Source organism: Dreissena polymorpha, chromosome 5 (genome assembly GCF_020536995.1).
Source record: "Dreissena polymorpha isolate Duluth1 chromosome 5, UMN_Dpol_1.0, whole genome shotgun sequence".
NCBI classification, from domain to species: Eukaryota; Metazoa; Mollusca; class Bivalvia; order Myida; family Dreissenidae; genus Dreissena; species Dreissena polymorpha.
In genome coordinates this window covers 123,944,247-123,962,793 of record NC_068359.1, presented here as the reverse complement: position 1 = coordinate 123,962,793, position 18,547 = coordinate 123,944,247, and the positions used below count along the sequence as shown (strand labels likewise).

The window sequence follows — 18,547 nt, the reverse complement described above, 5'->3', positions numbered from 1 at the left end:
AGTTACAGTTTCTTGTTTTTCAACTCAATTTACTGTTGTTGTTTAGAGAATATCTCGCCATTTTTATAAATTTCTAGACAGTACATGAAAACTCACAATCAAAGAACATGTAAGTTGCTACGATGAAACGTAAAAAATATGTTTAATTTCATACAGTTTAAGCAATTTATTTTTGAATTGACAAAGATAAGTTATATACTTGACACTGAATAGCAATGGTTGATACACTATAAAACGTATGCATCAGTAACAAATACATAAGTTTCATCCCTTGGAATGTACATAGCAACATTCACATGCTTGTGGTCAACTTTCTGGGGAATAACTATAATCCGAACAATTTGAGGAATGAGGTTGTCACTTACAGCTATTTCTTACTCAGGCATGTATTGACATGTTTTGTTTGTCTGCAACAAATAGCGATTTACGTAAGCTGTATATTACAGACACTTGTCTTATATTTACATCTGAGTATGTTGTCTTTGTGTTTCTATATTTTCCTCAAAACAAAACTCGCGTTTGCATTACGTGATTCTTTGCAACTTTATCTCGTTGTTATTTATCATAATGAACTTGAATACATACATGGCTTGTGTACAAGCACCAACAAATTCATATTTTGGACTATGCCAGTTTCTTTATGCTTTAGGCTTAAGTGTAGCCTATAGCATGCACTGTTTCTTTTGATTCAGCAGTCACTGGGTTTCTATCCTATTTCATAAGTAGTCGTCACTTTTCCACTTAATTCTCAATATCGGCGCACATCGACATTCTTGGGTTAACAATAATGATGATTTCCTTGACCTAAATTCGGTTAGGTCAAGGACCGGACTGGCCATAAAGCCACCGGGGCTCGAACATGGGCTGTCTCTCCGCTCATCCAAGGAGAAGGAGCTGTTGTCAAGGGTATCCGTGCTCAAATCAGAGGTCGAGCTGTGAAGATCACACTGGCATTGCAGTTGTAGAATACTTGAGCGTAGAGACACAAAAAGTCTACAAAGCGCGCGATCTTGTTCTTTCATGACTGCCTGCAAAAATGATGACAAACAAAATAATCTCTTAACGTCTACTGTATGATTGAACAATGGCCTCTGTCGGAAATATAAAACAAAACTAATTTTGCTTTAAGAATTGTGCAATACGGTAACCCTTGAACAAAATGTACTCACTTTCATAAACTTGTGAACATTAGTTATTTTAATATTAATTACTAGTGTGGCTTTCAATTTGTGAACATTAGTTGTTTTCATATTTAATGATAATTGTGGATTTCATTTTGTGAACCTTAGTTGTTTTCATATTTAATGATGAGTGTGATTATTATGAAAATCATGATGACGCGACGACGACATTAATTATGTTGATGATGAAGACCACGCTTCTCCTGCTTTTACAGCAAAATTCTACCACTGAGGATGGCAATTAACAACTTTGTCAGCCAGTGCGTCGTAAGACAACACGGAATATTGACAGCCTATCTGTAACTCGTAAAAACAATCTGGCTAATTGATGTATCTGTACATCCGATCTTACAAACATGACACTTGGTTGCCCGAGTTTAGCAGAATTTCACTAAGTTACTTATTCGTTTAGTATTGCTGTCTTTCGTCTTGTAAAGAACATCCGTAACAAATTCGTTTACCGGTATACGAAGAATTATCGGCAATAAATAAACATAAATGATAAATGGAAGAAATATATATCCAATTCAGATACAAATATTTCGTTAAAATTATTAAAATCATATTCATGTGATTAAACTATGCACATTTACTTTTAAAAGCGGAACATTTGCCTTTTGAAACAAGGCGTGGATTCAAATCAGAAAGACCAATTAGCGCTATATAAATGCGTTCTTGTATTATCACTTTATTTTAAAAGATTTTCCCATGCGTGTTATGTGGTGTCTTTTGAAAACAAATAAATACATGTATATGTCTGCCTACATTTCACTTGCATGTATTTCATTTTATGAAAATTTGGTTTGCATATTTTACTTACAATTTCTTGCTTTATCCATTCTATAGCTGTACGCATGTCGCGAGCACGGTTATAATTGTCGTCTGCTTTTCCAGACTCTGTTGATGTCCCTTCAGGTGCAGATGGCACTGACAACGACTTCGCATAACGTTTTGGTAGCGTAACATTGTTCTGAATTTTTGTATTAAATCCATCAGCCTTGCCTGTGAGGAATACATCTTTTAGGCACTCTGGAACCGGTTCAACCGTCTCTGTACCGTCAACAGAAAAGTGTAGTTCAACATCACACATGCTTGATTTCATTTTTCTTGTAGGGTTCTCAATTCAACATCACACTTCAATATTCTGAAAACAAATACCGGCAGTGACAAAAAAGCAAAATTAATCACCAGTTGAGTATATGTTACCTGAAATAAATTTAGCATTGTGTATCGAATAATGTTTAAACTGTATATCATATAAAGTTTGCTTTATATATCATATCAAGTTTAGATTGTATATCATATCAAGTTTGCATTGTAAATCATATACAGTTTGCATTGTATTTCATTGTAAGTTTGAATTGTACATTATAAAAAGTTATTTTCGTAAAAAATTGGCTATTTTACCAAAATAATTGAGCCGGTAGACTTCAATTTGTCTTATTGTATAAGGCTTTTCAGAAATAACAGAAGAAACAACAAAATACGACGACTTGCTTCCTGTTTATCAAAGAGAGCTTTCAGTTGTGTTGGATACTTGCTAACAAAATATCATGAAGAACAATCGTAAACAAATATTCCTCGCTTTGGGAAATGCGTCTGCTCTTCGTGCTTGTGCGTAGAGTGTCGTCCCAAATCAGCATGTCCAATTTTTTAGCCAAACTTAGAAGTGATATAGAATGGTTCATTTTGGGTGATTTTAACATCTGTCAGTTGAAGAAAAAGAACGGTCTTCTTTCTAAGTATAGTCAATTGCTTAACTTATTCACTCTTACACAACTGATAACTGATCCTACAAGAGTAACAGACACCACTCAGTCTTTATTAGACCATGTTTTAGTTAGTCATACAGATAAGATATCTCAGTCTGGCGTACTTCCTTTGAATTTAAGCGATCACTTTTCGATCTTTTGTACTAGAAAAGTGACGAAAGGGAAAATATTTAAACATAACACTGTCAATGTTAGATGCATGAAGAACTATAATGCCGACGATTTTACCACAAAGTTAAAACAAAAGGATTGGGATAAAATGTTTACTTCCGAATCCTCACAAGAGTCTTAGATAATATTTAGAGACACTTTTTTTATCAGTTTTGAATGAGGTTGCACCAATTAAAGAAGTGCGCTTAAAACAACAAACAGAACCATGGATTGACTCACACATTTTAGATCTAATAAAAAATAGAGATCAATATATGTATAAATTCAAGAAATATGGGGAAAAAGAATTTTATAAACAATTCTGTTTGTATCGAAATAAACTCTAAAAGGCAGTTAAAAAGGCAAAAGCAACCTATTTCCACGAGCAGCTAGAAGAAAGTAAACACAATCCAAAATCACTCTGGGCTCATTTAAAATCATTAGGATAAGGTGACACAAGTAAATCTTCACCAAATGTTGTCCTTAAAATAAAAGACCGTCTTTGTTTTGAAGCTAAAAATATAGCTGATCATTATAATCATTTCTTTACCACGGTAGCCGCCGTCTTGGTAGACAAACTTCCAGCTGCTCCAAATTGTTTTCATGTAGCCTCTGATGCTTTTAAAGCTTTTTACATAAAAAGAAATCCTGAAGCTAAGTCGTTTAAACTCCGTACAATCTCCGAACAATTTGTTCACAAGGAATTACGTAAGTTAAATTGTTCGAAAAGCACAGGTTTAGATGATATACCTGCCCGATTTTTGAAAGATTCATCATCCTTTATTAAAATTCACATTACATTTTTAATTAATAGCTCTATTGTAAAAAATTCTGTTCCAGATGCTATGAAAAGTGCCAAAGTTAAGCCTCTTTTTAAGAAGAATGATAGATCTGATGTTTGTAATTATAGGCCAGTTAGTATATTGTCAATAGTTCCAAAAATTCTTGAGCGCGCCATATGCAACCAGCTGGAGTCTTTTTTCGTCAAAAAAACATTTTGTACGAATATCAGAGTGGGTTTAGGGGGAGGTACTCTACCGACTCCTGCCTTATCCATCTTACAGATCACATTCGTGTACAGACCTCTAGGGGTATGTTCACGGGTATGATTATGCTTGACCTTCAGAAGGCTTTCGACACCGTGGACCATGACATCATTTGTCGAAAGCTCCTGGAGATGGGCGTGGAGTCGGTTGAGTGGTTCCGCTCATATTTGTCTGATAGGACTCAGTCTGTTCACGTAAATGATGCAAGATCGGACTTCCGGTCGGTTGTGTTCGGTGTCCCACAGGGCAGTATTCTTGGGCCTTTATTGTTCCTGGCATATATAAATGATATGAGCACAAGCATTAGTTCGTTTTGCAAACTTATTCTTTATGCAGACGATAGTTTTCCCACAAAGATCCATCTTATATTAGCCAGGTTCTAGGCAAAGAGCTAGAAAATTGCAGTAAATGGCTAATTGATAAAAACTGTCTTTGCATCTTGGGAAAACAGAATGTATTCATTTTGGATCCAATAAAAAGTTAAGCAAAATCCAAAATTTTACTATTTCATGTAATGGCCAGGAAATAAAATCTACAAGTTCAGTTAAATATCTCGGTTCATTTTTAGATTCAGATTTGTCAGGTACATCTATTGTAGATAGTATTTTAATTAAAGTTAATTCAAGAATTAAATTTTTATATCGTCAACCAAGTTTTTTAAATAAGTCCCTTAGGAAGACTCTTTGTAATTCCTTAATACAATGCCATCTAGACTACGCATCATCTTCCTGGTTCTGTGGTCTTACACAAACTTTAAAAAAGAAACTGCAGGTAGCTCAAAACAAAGTTTTACGTTTTATTCATAACTACCATTGTAGAACATCACTTCTTGTTGCAGATTTTAAGGATGTTACATTTCTGAATATTGAATATAGATGTAAACAATTGCGACTTAATCATGTTTATAAGATTTTTGACAATATAGCTCCCAGTTATATGCACAACAATTTCACTAAATGTAGTAATATCCATTCTTACGGGACTAGAGCTAATGATAAGGGTGATTATCACGTACATCCAGTTGATACTTTTACTTCCAAATCTTTTAACCATAATGCAATAAAAGACTGGAATAACTTGCCAAAAAATATACGATGCACAAAGTCTATGAATACGTTCAAAAAACTTGTTAAGAAACATTTTTTAGAAGAAATGGAAAAAGTTGAGAAACAAGAGTATCTGTATTATTAATTTTTTATCATTTGGTTTTAGATCTGTAAACCATATTGTAATACATTTTTAAAATGTAAACTATATTGCTATACATTTTTAAACTGTAAACCATTTTGTAATACATTTTTAAACTGTGTTTATGCAATCCTGTCAAGTTCTTCATCATACGATGTGTTTTCGTATTTAAAATTAAGAATTATTTTCTTAATACCATAATATGACATTGTGAGACCGTTGTCACTTTTTTCCATCATATATTACGAATTTATGATATAATATTAAGTCACTCAGATCTACATGTGACGGCTTTGGACCCCGTTGGAAATAAGTTTTGTACGATCTTTCGTCAAAACTTTACGGGTTATCCAGTGCACTTTTATATCTATATTTCAATATAATTTAATTTTGACCAATAAGTGTGATAAAGTGTAATAGAATATAAACCATATATATATATATATATATATATATATATATATATTTATTTATATATATATATATATATATGTATGTATTATTATCTATGATGGTGACTATCTGTGATATTTCTGAATTGTTAATAACTGTCCACATGGATTGTAGTATTATGTTATGTGCACAAATAAAATTATTATTATTATATTATTCTCAAAGGCAAATCAGGGACAACAATTTGCGCCTGTAATGGTTTTTTGTTTTGAGCAGACAGGCTTATCGGGGACGACTCTTTTCGCACATGCATTAAACCAATGTTCCCGGATCGAGACTCAAAAGTATTGCATTTTTGTAATAATGCTGTTTAACCTGAAGAATGATTGCTCGGTGAGCTATTTGTATATAAACGGCCCATAATGATTTTTTTTTAAATATATGAACCTCGTTATTTATTTTTGTAATGTGTACATAGCACAAATATTTGACGCATACACATTAATTGTAACGAAGGACAAACACTCTACTATTTTATAATTGTAGTACAATAACAAACGTTTTAATGATGCTTCAACAAACAAATAGCAACTCGAAGGAAATTTGAATTCACTATTATAATTATTGTAAAATGTGTGCTATTGTTGTTAAATACACAGACAGGCAGACAATTTATACTAATGTATAGTTAATTGGTGAGGAGATACATTATTTATGGGTTGTTAACGTTTATGATTACCTATTCTACAATATAGATAAAATAAAATATGCACATACAGATTAATATACCGGTTTAATAATCACCCGTGTAGTATTTTAATACATTATGAATCGATACGAACCATTACAATTCACTTTGAAGTCTAAATATGGCGATATATGGCGATAAATATGTTTTCTTGCGGCACCCGCTTTAATACATGTTAAAATGCCATTAAAATTACAAATTAATCTATGCAATTAAAGAATTTCTTGATAAATTAAGCTCTTATAATATGTGTACCGGTTTATGCGTTTCATACACAAATACTTAATAAGTATTTGACATACATAATTAAATAATATGAATAGGTATTTCTAAACTTATTTTATAAAGGTTTCGTATATGTACTGTGAATATATTTGCCGCAACTTTTAAATAAAAAAAGAATGTGTTACCCGTCAGTAAATCCATCTAGTCCGAGAATCATTATTAATATCAAATATGAGATCGAGAAGCACGTCTTCATCAGAGAAAGTAACCACAAATGACAACATTGTTAACATACCGGTACATGATATCTAGTATACACAACATAACAGCAAAAGTCCAGATTAGCGCACGCGTCATCTCTGCAAAAACATTCCTCGTTAATGGTCAATATCAGTTTGGCCGGGCGTTCGTTAATAATTTCTTTGACAGACGTGTCTCCAATTCGCACATTGTCTCAACTTTTAGTGGTGTTTATCACAGCCTTTCATAGACCCCACTTTACAGGCGTATATGCAGGTGTCAGCGTGATTAACATTAAGAGCTGATTTAATCAAGTTTGCGTTGATAGCCTTTATCGATTAGTTTGATAGAAATCGCTCTAAAATTAAAATGACAACTGTGTTTCTTCATTTCATTTATTTTCGTGTGACGTTTTTATTTGTCCAAATGCATTCCTTGTATTAACATGTATATTAATACTTAGCCGCCGATAAATAAAAAAACATAATCTAGTGACATAAAATGTATTTAACGCAATAATATGTTGTATTATACACAGTACTGAAGGTTTTCGATTTCGTGCTTATATTGAACGATATCTTTTCACGCATTGAAAACAATGATTTATGCATGTCATTGTTGTCATTGACGACTCGATGTTTAATTTTATCTTATAATTTATACAAACAGAGAAAAGTCTCCGGGAAAGTGTTTCACTATAGATGTATAAAACGAGACCCTTAATCTTTTTTTTTAAAGCAAAATCTTTACATAAACAACATCTTGTTAATTTTATCCGTCTTTATCCACTTCATAAGTTGCAATGTGCGATATGATTGCATTACGCTTGATTTTTGCCGATAATGACGCCGCATTTCATTAGTTATGTGAATGTGATGGTTAACGGTAGGTTTTAACCGAAGTAATTAAACACGTGCAAGATTGTAGTAATGAACAGCAGAATGTCTAAGTCGGTGGGTATGTTAATAAAGGTAACATTTATGTATAAGTAATTTGGGCAACGGTGGAAATTTTAGTAACATTTGACTGTGGCTTTATTTAATTTTCAAGGGCATGAATAATTACGCGTCTACTAACTAAAATATAAGGCATTATGTATGTGCCGTATGCAAGCGCGCTATCAGCTCTAGGGGTACGATATGGCATAAAACCCGTTTTTGCACGAAGCGGCTCAGATAATGACATTTATCATATTTGCCTGGAGCTTCACATTCCTTCTAGTGCATAATTTGTTAATTATTGTAAATTTAATATGATAAATATGAGCCGGCCGCAGTCTGAGAAAACCGGACTTAATTATTGTGCGCAAAGTATCATCATAGATTAGCCTGTGCAGTCTTATCAGGGACGAAACTTCCGATTTAATGGAATGTTTGGTTAAGTATCATCTAATCTCTCTTCTAAATGAAAATCCAGTCTAACCGGACATTATCGACCCAGATCATGTTACATATATTCACATTCGTATATGTGTTACATATGTGGTAGAAAGGTAACACGCTGTTAGTTTGAAAATAATCCCTAGTGATTGGGTGCATGAAACATATAATTTATAAAATGGTTTAATAAAGTATAAGGTTCATTATTATTTTAAAGCTTTTTATGCAAGCACTCAGAAAACAAGCAGCAGTTTTTCCACTCGTTTGTTGTAGTAGTGTTTAGACGTACACATTTTGCCCTGTATCTTCCATGCTTAACAATACCATTCCGACAGGAAATGATGTGTTGTTTCTTAAGTAAATATTTTGAGTTACAACGTATGCAATTCATTTGAAAGATCTGATTAAACAATACTGAATCTTATAATAATTTCTGTTCAATAATGAATCGTATATTGTAATTATAATTTCTGTTGCTATTTTAATGGTTGTTGTGGTAAAATATCTCTTAATCGTTAGTTATAATCCATTTTAAATTTTAAAGTTTTGAATTTTCACCACGCAATTTTTCGTTTTGTATCATCCATAAGAAATATAACCACGATACACATAGTCTACGGTCGAAATAGAATATCAGTTCTTTATATATTGGTCATCCCACAAAGTAAAGTACTTACGCGAGATAAACTACGACGAGTACTAGTAGTTGGTATCTTGATCACTACATTGTATGAGATTAGTAAATACGTATATAACAACATTAAGATGTTGTTGCTACAGAGGATCAACATTCAGTTTCGGCATGAAGATGGATTGCTGTTGCCGCATTGTTTTCCTTCGTCGAGTATTCTTCTGAGTTAAAAAGATAATTTATTTCGTGTTATTTGTATCCTGATAATAAATACAGAACAATGAAAAATAGTTTAATTCGTGGGTTTGTTAGCAAAGCGTTTGTATGGGTTTTCTGATGTATTCCATGTGGCGGTTAAGTAAACTCTCCATTATAGCATCTGGGTTTATTTCCTAATGTTAAAATGTACTGCATTTTCCTCTTAGATGATCCCTTACACTTGACCGTTCACTTACATGAGCAAAGACCGAAATGCCGCCATTTGGTACATGAAAGAACAATAACAAATTGTGAAGTATACACAGTTGTCATTAACATAATAAAGATATCTTCTTGTTTAGCCTATACGGATATGTGAAGGCTCTCAATATTACCAACCGTTTCATCATTCCATCTATACTTTGGATGCCTTGCCCAGCAGTGGCGAGAAAAAAAATCCTACATCTTCCACAACATTTTGTCCGTAGCCGCGAGTTTTCTCAGATCGCAGTGGATATACCGGTAGTACAAAATATATATCTTTTCGTAAATCGTATAATATATAGGATAAAATCATCAAATTTTCTAATTATTAATTTGAAATGTATGTGTCCTTCCTTCATGATTTATAAAAGCACGACAGCATGCCAGAACGCCGCTAAACCATCATTACCAATGAATACAAAGAATTATAAGTATCCTTTCTGGGCGAATATTTATAGTTCTAGCTTGTTGGCATTTCGTTTCCCTTGAAGGGACTCACGAACACGCCGAAACGAAAGAAAGACAAATGTCACTTGTCATTATTGTCGGTTTGACGTTATGTCATGTTGCCACCATTCAGACTGGTCAGCAAAAAAGAACGACAAAATCATAATTGTTGTATCGGAGCATGTATTTGACGTTCAGCAGGTGTGTTGGCGACATTTTAACCCGCCTGCATGTGAAAACGATAGGGCCGAAATCAGCCACCGTACTCTGTCGATGTTATTTTAAACATCGCTAGTATTTATTTTACAAAATCAACAAAGCATCACTAGCAAATTGCTAAGAATGATTTTTATTATTAACACAAATTCATGTATCACAAAAAATGAAAATAAAATAACAACACATTCAAATATGAGATAAACGCAATAAAATACTTAATTTGATGCCCTGGGTGCAATTAAGATACTTAAACTGATTTGAAATTCGTTCGTGGGGCACATTATTTCTTTTGCGTTAAGAGTAAACTTGACATCACGGACCAAGTGGTATAGATACATTGTTATAAATGTTAATATCTGGTAATTAAACTGTGTCACTCATCGGACGGCGGACGGCTCCGACGTGTCCAGTCTTCCCGATACCTGGAGATCGGACACATCGGCTAGCGACCGGATAATTTGTGACTGAGTCATAAGGTCCGGCTAAGTGCCAAACGAAATACTCTTTTATAAAGACAATAAGAACGTTCGTATGGTATTTTCCTAAAAAGAGAATAAGGTGCAATATTGAATCATACCCAATTTATCGAATATTCTATATTGAAAAAAAAAACGCTGTTTACTAAACCAAACATTAAGAAAAGACAATAGAAACTCAAATGGAAAACCTGCAAAGTAAACCATAAAAATAGACTCATGTATTTAAATAGATAAATCAATAACATTTATATATTTTAAACATGTAATAATTGTTTGAACTGCTGCTGTGTGTATTAAATAAAATGCGCATATCAAAAGTCCATTTCAGCGCATATGAAAAGAAACATTAACATTCACTTTAAAAAAATGTATTGAAGTTCAAGTTCCATTTCTCTTTTATACGTACAAGATTTATGTTCATTCAAAGTATCTAAAACAATCTACCGATAAATGACTACACGAATAATTTAATAAATGATCCATGCAAGGTAATTTGTCCAGAAAATTTGACGGCCATAGAGATGATGTTCGTGATGTAAGTGTATCGTAAAATCCTTAACATTTTACTTACATAGCCTTATATAATGACTTTAAAAAGCCAATTGCTTTATTGGAAGGCTTATTTTAAACGAGTGAAATCGACTGAGCATTGGTCTCTGGTAAGCGTTATGCCGTTTAGGAGCCTGGTGCGTAGGCTCCACATGTTACATTGCCTATGGGCCCCAATGGTGCTTTATCCGGAACTTCACACAGCTTTTGACTTATCATTCATAAAGTATTTTATTGGTAAGTCTGAAATGAATCAGTTATTATATTATGTGCAATGCTATGGTATTGTACGTGCAATCTTCAATAGATTACTTCATATGGCGTACATTATAATGGTTATTGCCCTTAGATCAAATAAAGCAGATGCAAGGTTATTCTTTATAAGTTTTATGTTCAAACGAACAGCAAACTCGTTTTACAAATTGGAGTTCTATTTTAGGCTGTTTTAATTGCCTGTTAAAATAGTGTGTGCTAAAATCATGAATACGTTTACAGCATAAAATAAGGTAAGAGTACTAAATCATAAGAATTAAATTTCATTTTAACAAAAATAACGAAACAACATTTAAATAAAGTACAACGCACATATTTCGAAAGTAACTAAGATGTTTTCGAGGTAGTTGTCGAGAGGAGCGCGTTTTCCTATAATTGTCTAACATAACCCGTCCATGGACGTTCATAGAGTACATGGAGAAAATGTAAGTCGGCGCTTTACGTATGAGCTGACACATGTGCATGGGGCAAATAATAAGTTGGTAATCTCAAGCATACGACACTCATTGACTATTTCAAAGCAAACATGGTTAGACAAAAAACATCGTTTTAAAAAAGAAAACAATCACACTGCAAATAACACTAGTATCTTTGTGGAAATTCACACAAACTGTTGTAATCTAACACAACATGTGAATTTATTTACCCGTTTAATATTTTATGTTGGTCGACGTTCGTTAATTGACTTGAACTAATAAAGCAACGATTTCTCTTTATATAATTATATTTCTCAGTATGAAATTCTTAATAAATTGTGAAGTCGTAGTCAGAAGCCTTTTTCTCTTCCTTGCTAACTTTCTCACTCTTTGGCGCATCAAGATCTTTATTTTCAGAAGAACTACTTTTACTCGATCGGTGACTCCTTTCTTTTCTGTCTGAGCGATCAGATCGTTCCCTGTCGGACCTTTCCCGTCGGTCTTCTTTGTTCTCTGTTCTTTCCCGGTCTTTCCTATCACTTCTGCTTTCACTACTCTTCTCGCCTGTCCTTTCACGATTGTCACGTTTGCTATCGTCTTTACGATCACTTTTGCTTTCGCTTTTTTCGCTTTTTCTATCTCCTTCATGTCTGCGTTCTTCCTTCTTTCTGTCACTTCGATCACTTTTATCTTTTTCTCGTTCACTTCTCTTCTCACGTTTTCCGTCACTTTCACTCGTTCGTTCGATTTTTTCGCTTTTCCGATCTCCCTCACCTCTTCGTTCTTCCTTCTCTCTGTCACTTCGATCTCTTTTATCTTTTTCCCGTTCGCTTCTTTTCTCACGTTTATCGTCCCTTTCACTCGTTCGGTCTTTCTCACCGATGCGATCGCTCTCAGGTGGTCTCTCAGTTCGTTTGTCTTCTCTGAGTTCTTTCCCTTCTGCAGACCTACTTTTCGATTTACTGTCCATGGATTTACTGTCGTCGTAGTTACCGACTCGAGATTCGGCGCGTTTTCTTCTCGCATCTTCAAGTCGTTCTTGCAGCTGTTGATCCTGTTCCAATTTTCGTTCGGAAAGCCTGTAAAAAACAGATCGTGACGTTAATGATTTAGGTACAATGCATCGAATGCTTGACAATATTTCTGACAGATATCTGAAGAAATCCATAACTTCAGTTGTTTGTGCATGACTGTGTTCCAATATTATTGGTCGATGTATGGGTATTTCTAAAATCACAAACACCTTTGAAAATCTGCATTTAGATGATCAAAAAATAAGATACTGTAAACGTATAGAAATTCGTCGGTATGAAATTTCGTGGTTTAATAAAAAACAACTTATTCGTTGACACGTAATTTCGTGGATTTCAAATTTTTCGGGGAAGATTGACAGTCATAATAATTAAACTTTTCTTAAAACAACCAGAGTAATAACGAAGAATAATCTGCTAATGTGTGTTGACAGCAAGGCTTGTGATTAATGTGCACTGAAGCATGAAAGTGTTGCCGATAATTGTCGATAAGAGCGAATAAGCGGCGATCTTGTGGGTCCCCGCTCGCTAATTGCCATCAATGTTGTTTTTACAATATTTGCAATTCTCTGCTCAATCGGTCCCCTAGTAGTAACAATTGAGTAATTAGGTCCCCAAAATACAGGTGTGAAAGCCGTTATGTCTCTTTTAGCTTTAATTGGCACTAATTGACATATGTGATAAATCTGCAAACTGTTAATTTGACGACGTCACGTAAAAGAGAACAATCGTTGATGTACAGTTTAAATTCCGTGCTTGATTTAAAAAGTATTATTACCCAAACACTTATCAAGAAAACAACATATTGTATTACCTAGCATATCTCAATCAAATATCTCAGATAACCGAAAACAATAGAGAATGTCGGCAATGACATTCGGAAAGGACCGATTTCGGATTAAAAATGTAAAAATAATCGTTGGTACTTGAATTCGTGGTTCAGCGGAACAACTAAGTCCACGAAAATTCGTACCACACGAAATGTAATGGTTTTACAGTATTTCAAATTAACGGGGAAAAAGGTCGCGCATGACATGTGGACTGTCGACTCTTTTAAGAACAAAATACCAACATTTTATCCATAGCAACTGCCTTTTCAAGAAGTTCCAGAGCTTTTTCCTCTGTCGTCTGTTTTTGCTGACGTCTTTTCGTGCGTCTGGCTTCGATTATCTCCAACTGACGTAGCCGCTCAGCCTCTTTCTGGCGATTTGCTGTCGTCAGGGTGTTCATTATCTCGTCTTTCTCCTAAGTGTTAAACAACATCACATGTATTCAGTGACAAGTATTCGTGTATTTTGTGAAATTGTATAGTAAACTTTTTTACGAAAAAAAATAACTTCGTGATTTAGTAATCGATTGTAAATTTTTGAAAACAAAAAATCGGATCAACATTTGTTCTATGCACGTTATCAAATATTGCAATCGCTATAAACATGACCTGACGGAAATGATATAGACAGCAATAGCAAACAAATAGGTTCTCGTCATTTTGCTCTTGCTGTTGTTTTTAAGGTTGCTCGGTTAACCGGTTAATAACAAAAATAGGTTTAAAAATTGTGACATGTTGCATCCCTACTTAAAACAATTATTCTAACACGGCACGCGACTTATTTTCTGTAGACAAAGAAGGAAATCAAGCGTGGGTTATTCTGCAATAACTTATGGGCGGAGCTTAATGTTTCGAAAATAGTTCCGAATAAATAAAGAAAATGTTGCAGTAAAATGCACGAGCTAAAACCCGCTCTAAAAGAAAGGTAATAAATGTAGCATGTATACAAGTGTAATGAAACAACAAATTGTATATTTGGTGATAAGTAGCATAACCACGCCTACAAAGAATGCTATTTGTTAGGAAACGTAATTCAGAAAACATTCATAGCATGTCAGCTTTTTAGTAGCATCAATACACGGACGTCATTAAGTTTCTACGATTGTTGTTTTCAATGAAAGTGACGTCATTTGCAAAATATTTATGAATGAAAATGACGTCATATGTTTGTAAAATTCAATGACGTCACTAAATAGTGAACTTAGTACTAAGAAGGGCGGGGTATTGAAAAATATAGTTCACGTCCTAAAGCTTGAACCAAATCAATCAGAATCGTGTTAGAATCGAAATAATATTTTTATATGATGGTTTGTTGTCGAATAACCCACAGTAAGTTGTATAGATGCGTGTTATCAAATCACTCGTGCTTCGCACTCGTGATTTAATTCCTACGCATCTATACTCCTTACTGTGGGTTATTCGACAACAAACCATGATAGAAAAATATTATTTCTTAAATATACATGCTATAAACACACGATGGAAATTCACCTCTTCCACGGTTCTCAGCGTCGCCGGCGACGGTAGACTGCGCGTGGTCAGGCTACTGTCGGACCGACGAGGGACGTCCAAAGGTCTGTCTGTGCTCTGACTACGTTTGATTTCGTCTGCCAACGGCGCCCGCCGTTTCCCGCGCTTTTTTATGTAGTCACTGACTGCACGACTGTTTTCCTTCTCGTCAACAACGGAAAGCCGGGAATCAGAAGTCCTCGTTTTCATGTAGTTTTCGACACACTCCTGTTCGTATCCCTTCCTTTGGTCTTCTGTGAAAGATTCCGTTGCAATATAACAGTTATCAGGCAATTATTGAAATTTATTGATAGAAACCCGTTTTGCATGTGGCACATGAAGCAGTGAGATATATGTATTTGTAATTCGTAAAGGTATATCAATATTAATATTTTAAACAGTAAACTATTGAGTTGTACAGTAAGCAGTAAGGAAAACACACAATCGACGAGCTAATATCAGCAACATTCAACGCCTTATAGCCAGTTTAAAGACAAAATAAGGTAAGGAGCTGTGATATGTCTTGTCTTATATATATTTACATGGACTACATACATGTATATTGTTATAAATGTATACTTAAGTTCTTTTCCAATACATCCGACGATAAGAGCGGAGCTATGATTGCAAAAGATAATTATAAAATATATATGCTCTCTGACATGCAGGAAAGTAGTATAACAGAGTGCAGAAGCAACGGGGTTTCCCGGGTCTAATACACGGACTGGACAGAATTTAAATATACCGTTAAGAACTTTATTTTCGCAAATATCTCAAGTTATTGAAATACAGTTGCAAATATCTTTAGTGCATAAAGACAGATTTTCTTGCAGTTTGTGCCGATATCTTAAGGTTTAAGGATAAATCCTTGAATGCGTCTAAAATCGTTGACAAAATGTCACGTTGCATGAACATAACAGTGTGCGATGAAAGAAGTAGAAAACCGATTTTTTTAACAAGAACACATGCTTATTAAAGAAAGTAATTCCGATGTACATTTGTATTTGACATTGCCACAGGCAGCATAAACATCTGTCTTTTATGCGCTAGTTGAAATTCTTAAAAATAATTAAGTTATTTTAAATAAAGCACCACTAACCGTCGTGTATACATATATTAAAGTTAAAAGAGGGAACTCCACAAAGTCACGTGATCCTGCACACTGTATATGTGCCATTATAAAGATATTTTAAATTACATGCCCCTGTGACCTTTACCTTTAATATCTCAATTTCAAAATTGGCTATTGTTATCCTGAATGACTTGAAATTTCTAGATATTCTTTTGAAACACATTTTCATACTTGCCCCATTGACTATGAGCTTTAACCTATTAATACAAGTACATTAGCCAGTATCTTACAACTGCTCTTTTTGAATCAGAGTAGTAGAACATGGTCAAACACAATATTGAATTACCAATAACAACATCTATATCGCCGGGTCGGGAATCGAACCTCTGATTTATAGGGCTTCGCTCTTTCAACTGAGCTAGCCGGCGTTTTCATTTGAACCATGGTGTTCGCAAAAACTGCATTTATTCAAAGGTTATGTTTGCTACTTATAAAATGAGCCGCATTTTGGGGAAAACTCAGTAAATGCATATGCGTAAAGTAGCATCCCAGATCAGCCTGTGTAGTTCTTAAAGGCAAATAAGTGACGATACTTGCCGCATGAACGAAATCTTTCGTTTAAAAGAATTCTCTCTCGTGTAAATGAAAATCCAATCTTGGTGGAAAAAAGTCTAACCTGATTAGCCTGTGCTGACTGCACATACTAATCTGGGACGACACTTTATGCACATGCATTAAGCCCAGTTTTCCCAGAATGAGGCTCATACCTAGCATTCGGGACTCTGCACGCAGTGACTTGGTGTCGTCATCGAAGGACATGAAGTCTCCACGCAGCTCCATCCGGCCTCTCCTCGATCAGGTCGATCGTGTCTTCCGTCTCCTGCTCGAACAGGTCGAGAGGCTCTCGATGAAAGCTTTCTGAAATGCAAAGTTTGCGCCATTTCAAACAAGGAAATATTTGACTGTCTAGAGTACCGAAATACTCACTTATAGAGCTGACAATTTCAGTATTTTTTTCGACAACCGGACAGCTTAACAAATACCGTATATATAATTATAAGCTATCATTAAAATACTACAACACATATTATGGGTAATTGCAATACAAAGAAAACACAATTAACTCTTTCAGTGCGGGAACCGAATTTAAAAGGCCTTTGCAAACAGTTTGGATCCAGATGAGGACGCCACAGAACGTGGCGTCCTAATCAGGATCCAAACTGTTTGCTATTCTGATAGTATTCTTGAAAAAAAATCGAAGAAAATGCTAATTTTAGAACTTCAGCAGACGACAATTTAGCAGACGACAAATCAGCGTGTATAAGACAAACATGTTGAAAACTGTTTAAAATGTTTAAAGAAACTCGTATGACCCTTGCCAAAAAAGGCATATTTCACGATATTGATACGTGTGTTTAAGATTGATGTGAATAATTTTATCACACAGCTCAATAAAGTGATTGGTCTGTACAAATAATGATCTTTTTCAGAACCTTTATTCTTATTGGATTACACTGGCGTCGCAATGTACAGTTAAGTTTTTTGTAGTTTAAAATTGTTTTCCAGCAATACAATATTTGGTTAAATCGTGTTGCTTATTTTGCCAGTAATAGTTTTCAGACAAACCTGATGTTTGTGTTTTTCAAGGATTTAATTTTTGTGTCAGTTGCCTTTTAAATATGTGCTTTAACCGTGTTTAATTGTTTTCATGTATATTTTACTTGCGCTTTTTAGGTTAGGACGAGTCGCTTCAGATTTCTTTCTCTTTTTGCTTTAAGCGTGTTTAATTGTTTTCATGTTTATTTTACTTGCGCTTTTTAGATTAAGACGAGTCGCTTCAGATTTCTTTCCATTTTAGTAAATGTGCCAACGGTACTTTAAACTGACTGTTACTCGAAACTTGTCATTATTTCTTTGTAACATAATATTCATATATGCAATGAGCAAGTATTATATTCTCGAAAATTAATTGATACCATATGTTTTTGTGAGTGAACTCATCAAAAGTTACAGTTTCTTGTTTTTCAACTTAATTTACTGTTGTTGTTTAGAGTTTATATCGCCATTTTTATAAATTTCTAGACATTACATGAAAACTCATAATCATAGAACATGTAAGTTGCTACGATGATACGTAAAAAATATGTTTAATTTCATACAGTTTAAGCAATTTATTTTTGAATTGACAAAAATAAGTTATATACTTAACACTGAATAGCAATGGTTGATACACTATAAAACGTATGCATCAGTAACAAATACATACGTTTCATCACTTGGAATGTACATACAACATTCACATGCTTGT

General features: G+C 34.2%; 2 protein-coding genes across 2 annotated transcripts; both read right to left on the bottom strand.

Annotated features, from left to right (window-relative positions):
• Window positions 1-275: 275 nt before the first annotated feature.
• Window positions 276-2,310, bottom strand: LOC127880813 (uncharacterized). The gene is made up of 2 exons (XM_052428262.1): window positions 1,998-2,310; window positions 276-1,024 (listed from the first exon to the last, which is right to left on the bottom strand). Exons 1-2 carry the CDS (start codon window positions 2,281-2,283, stop codon window positions 717-719), a joined length of 594 nt encoding a protein of 197 aa, XP_052284222.1. The 5' UTR covers window positions 2,284-2,310; the 3' UTR covers window positions 276-716.
• A 9,231-nt stretch (window positions 2,311-11,541) lies between these two features.
• Window positions 11,542-17,079, bottom strand: LOC127831605 (splicing regulatory glutamine/lysine-rich protein 1-like). Its single transcript, XM_052356583.1, has 4 exons — window positions 17,007-17,079; window positions 15,150-15,421; window positions 13,902-14,074; window positions 11,542-12,877 (listed from the first exon to the last, which is right to left on the bottom strand). Exons 1-4 carry the CDS (start codon window positions 17,077-17,079, stop codon window positions 12,127-12,129), a joined length of 1,269 nt encoding a protein of 422 aa, XP_052212543.1. The 3' UTR covers window positions 11,542-12,126.
• Window positions 17,080-18,547: the final 1,468 nt, after the last annotated feature.

What these genes read in the sequence shown, in the direction of transcription:
- LOC127880813 (XM_052428262.1), bottom strand. Translation starts at nt 2,283, where the DNA reads ATGAAATCAAGCATGTGTGATGTTGAACTACACTTTTCTGTTGACGGT. An exon ending in GATAAAGCAAGAAATTGTAA is followed by an intron (nt 1,025 to 1,997) that starts GTAAAATATGCA and finishes TTTTGCAGGCAG; the next exon opens with TCATGAAAGAACAAGATCGC.
- LOC127831605 (XM_052356583.1), bottom strand. Translation starts at nt 17,079, where the DNA reads ATGGAGCTGCGTGGAGACTTCATGTCCTTCGATGACGACACCAAGTCA. An exon ending in CGCTGAGAACCGTGGAAGAG is followed by an intron (nt 14,075 to 15,149) that starts GTGAATTTCCAT and finishes TTTAACACTTAG; the next exon opens with GAGAAAGACGAGATAATGAA. An exon ending in GCAGTTGCTATGGATAAAAT is followed by an intron (nt 12,878 to 13,901) that starts GTTGGTATTTTG and finishes TGTTTTTTACAG; the next exon opens with GCTTTCCGAACGAAAATTGG.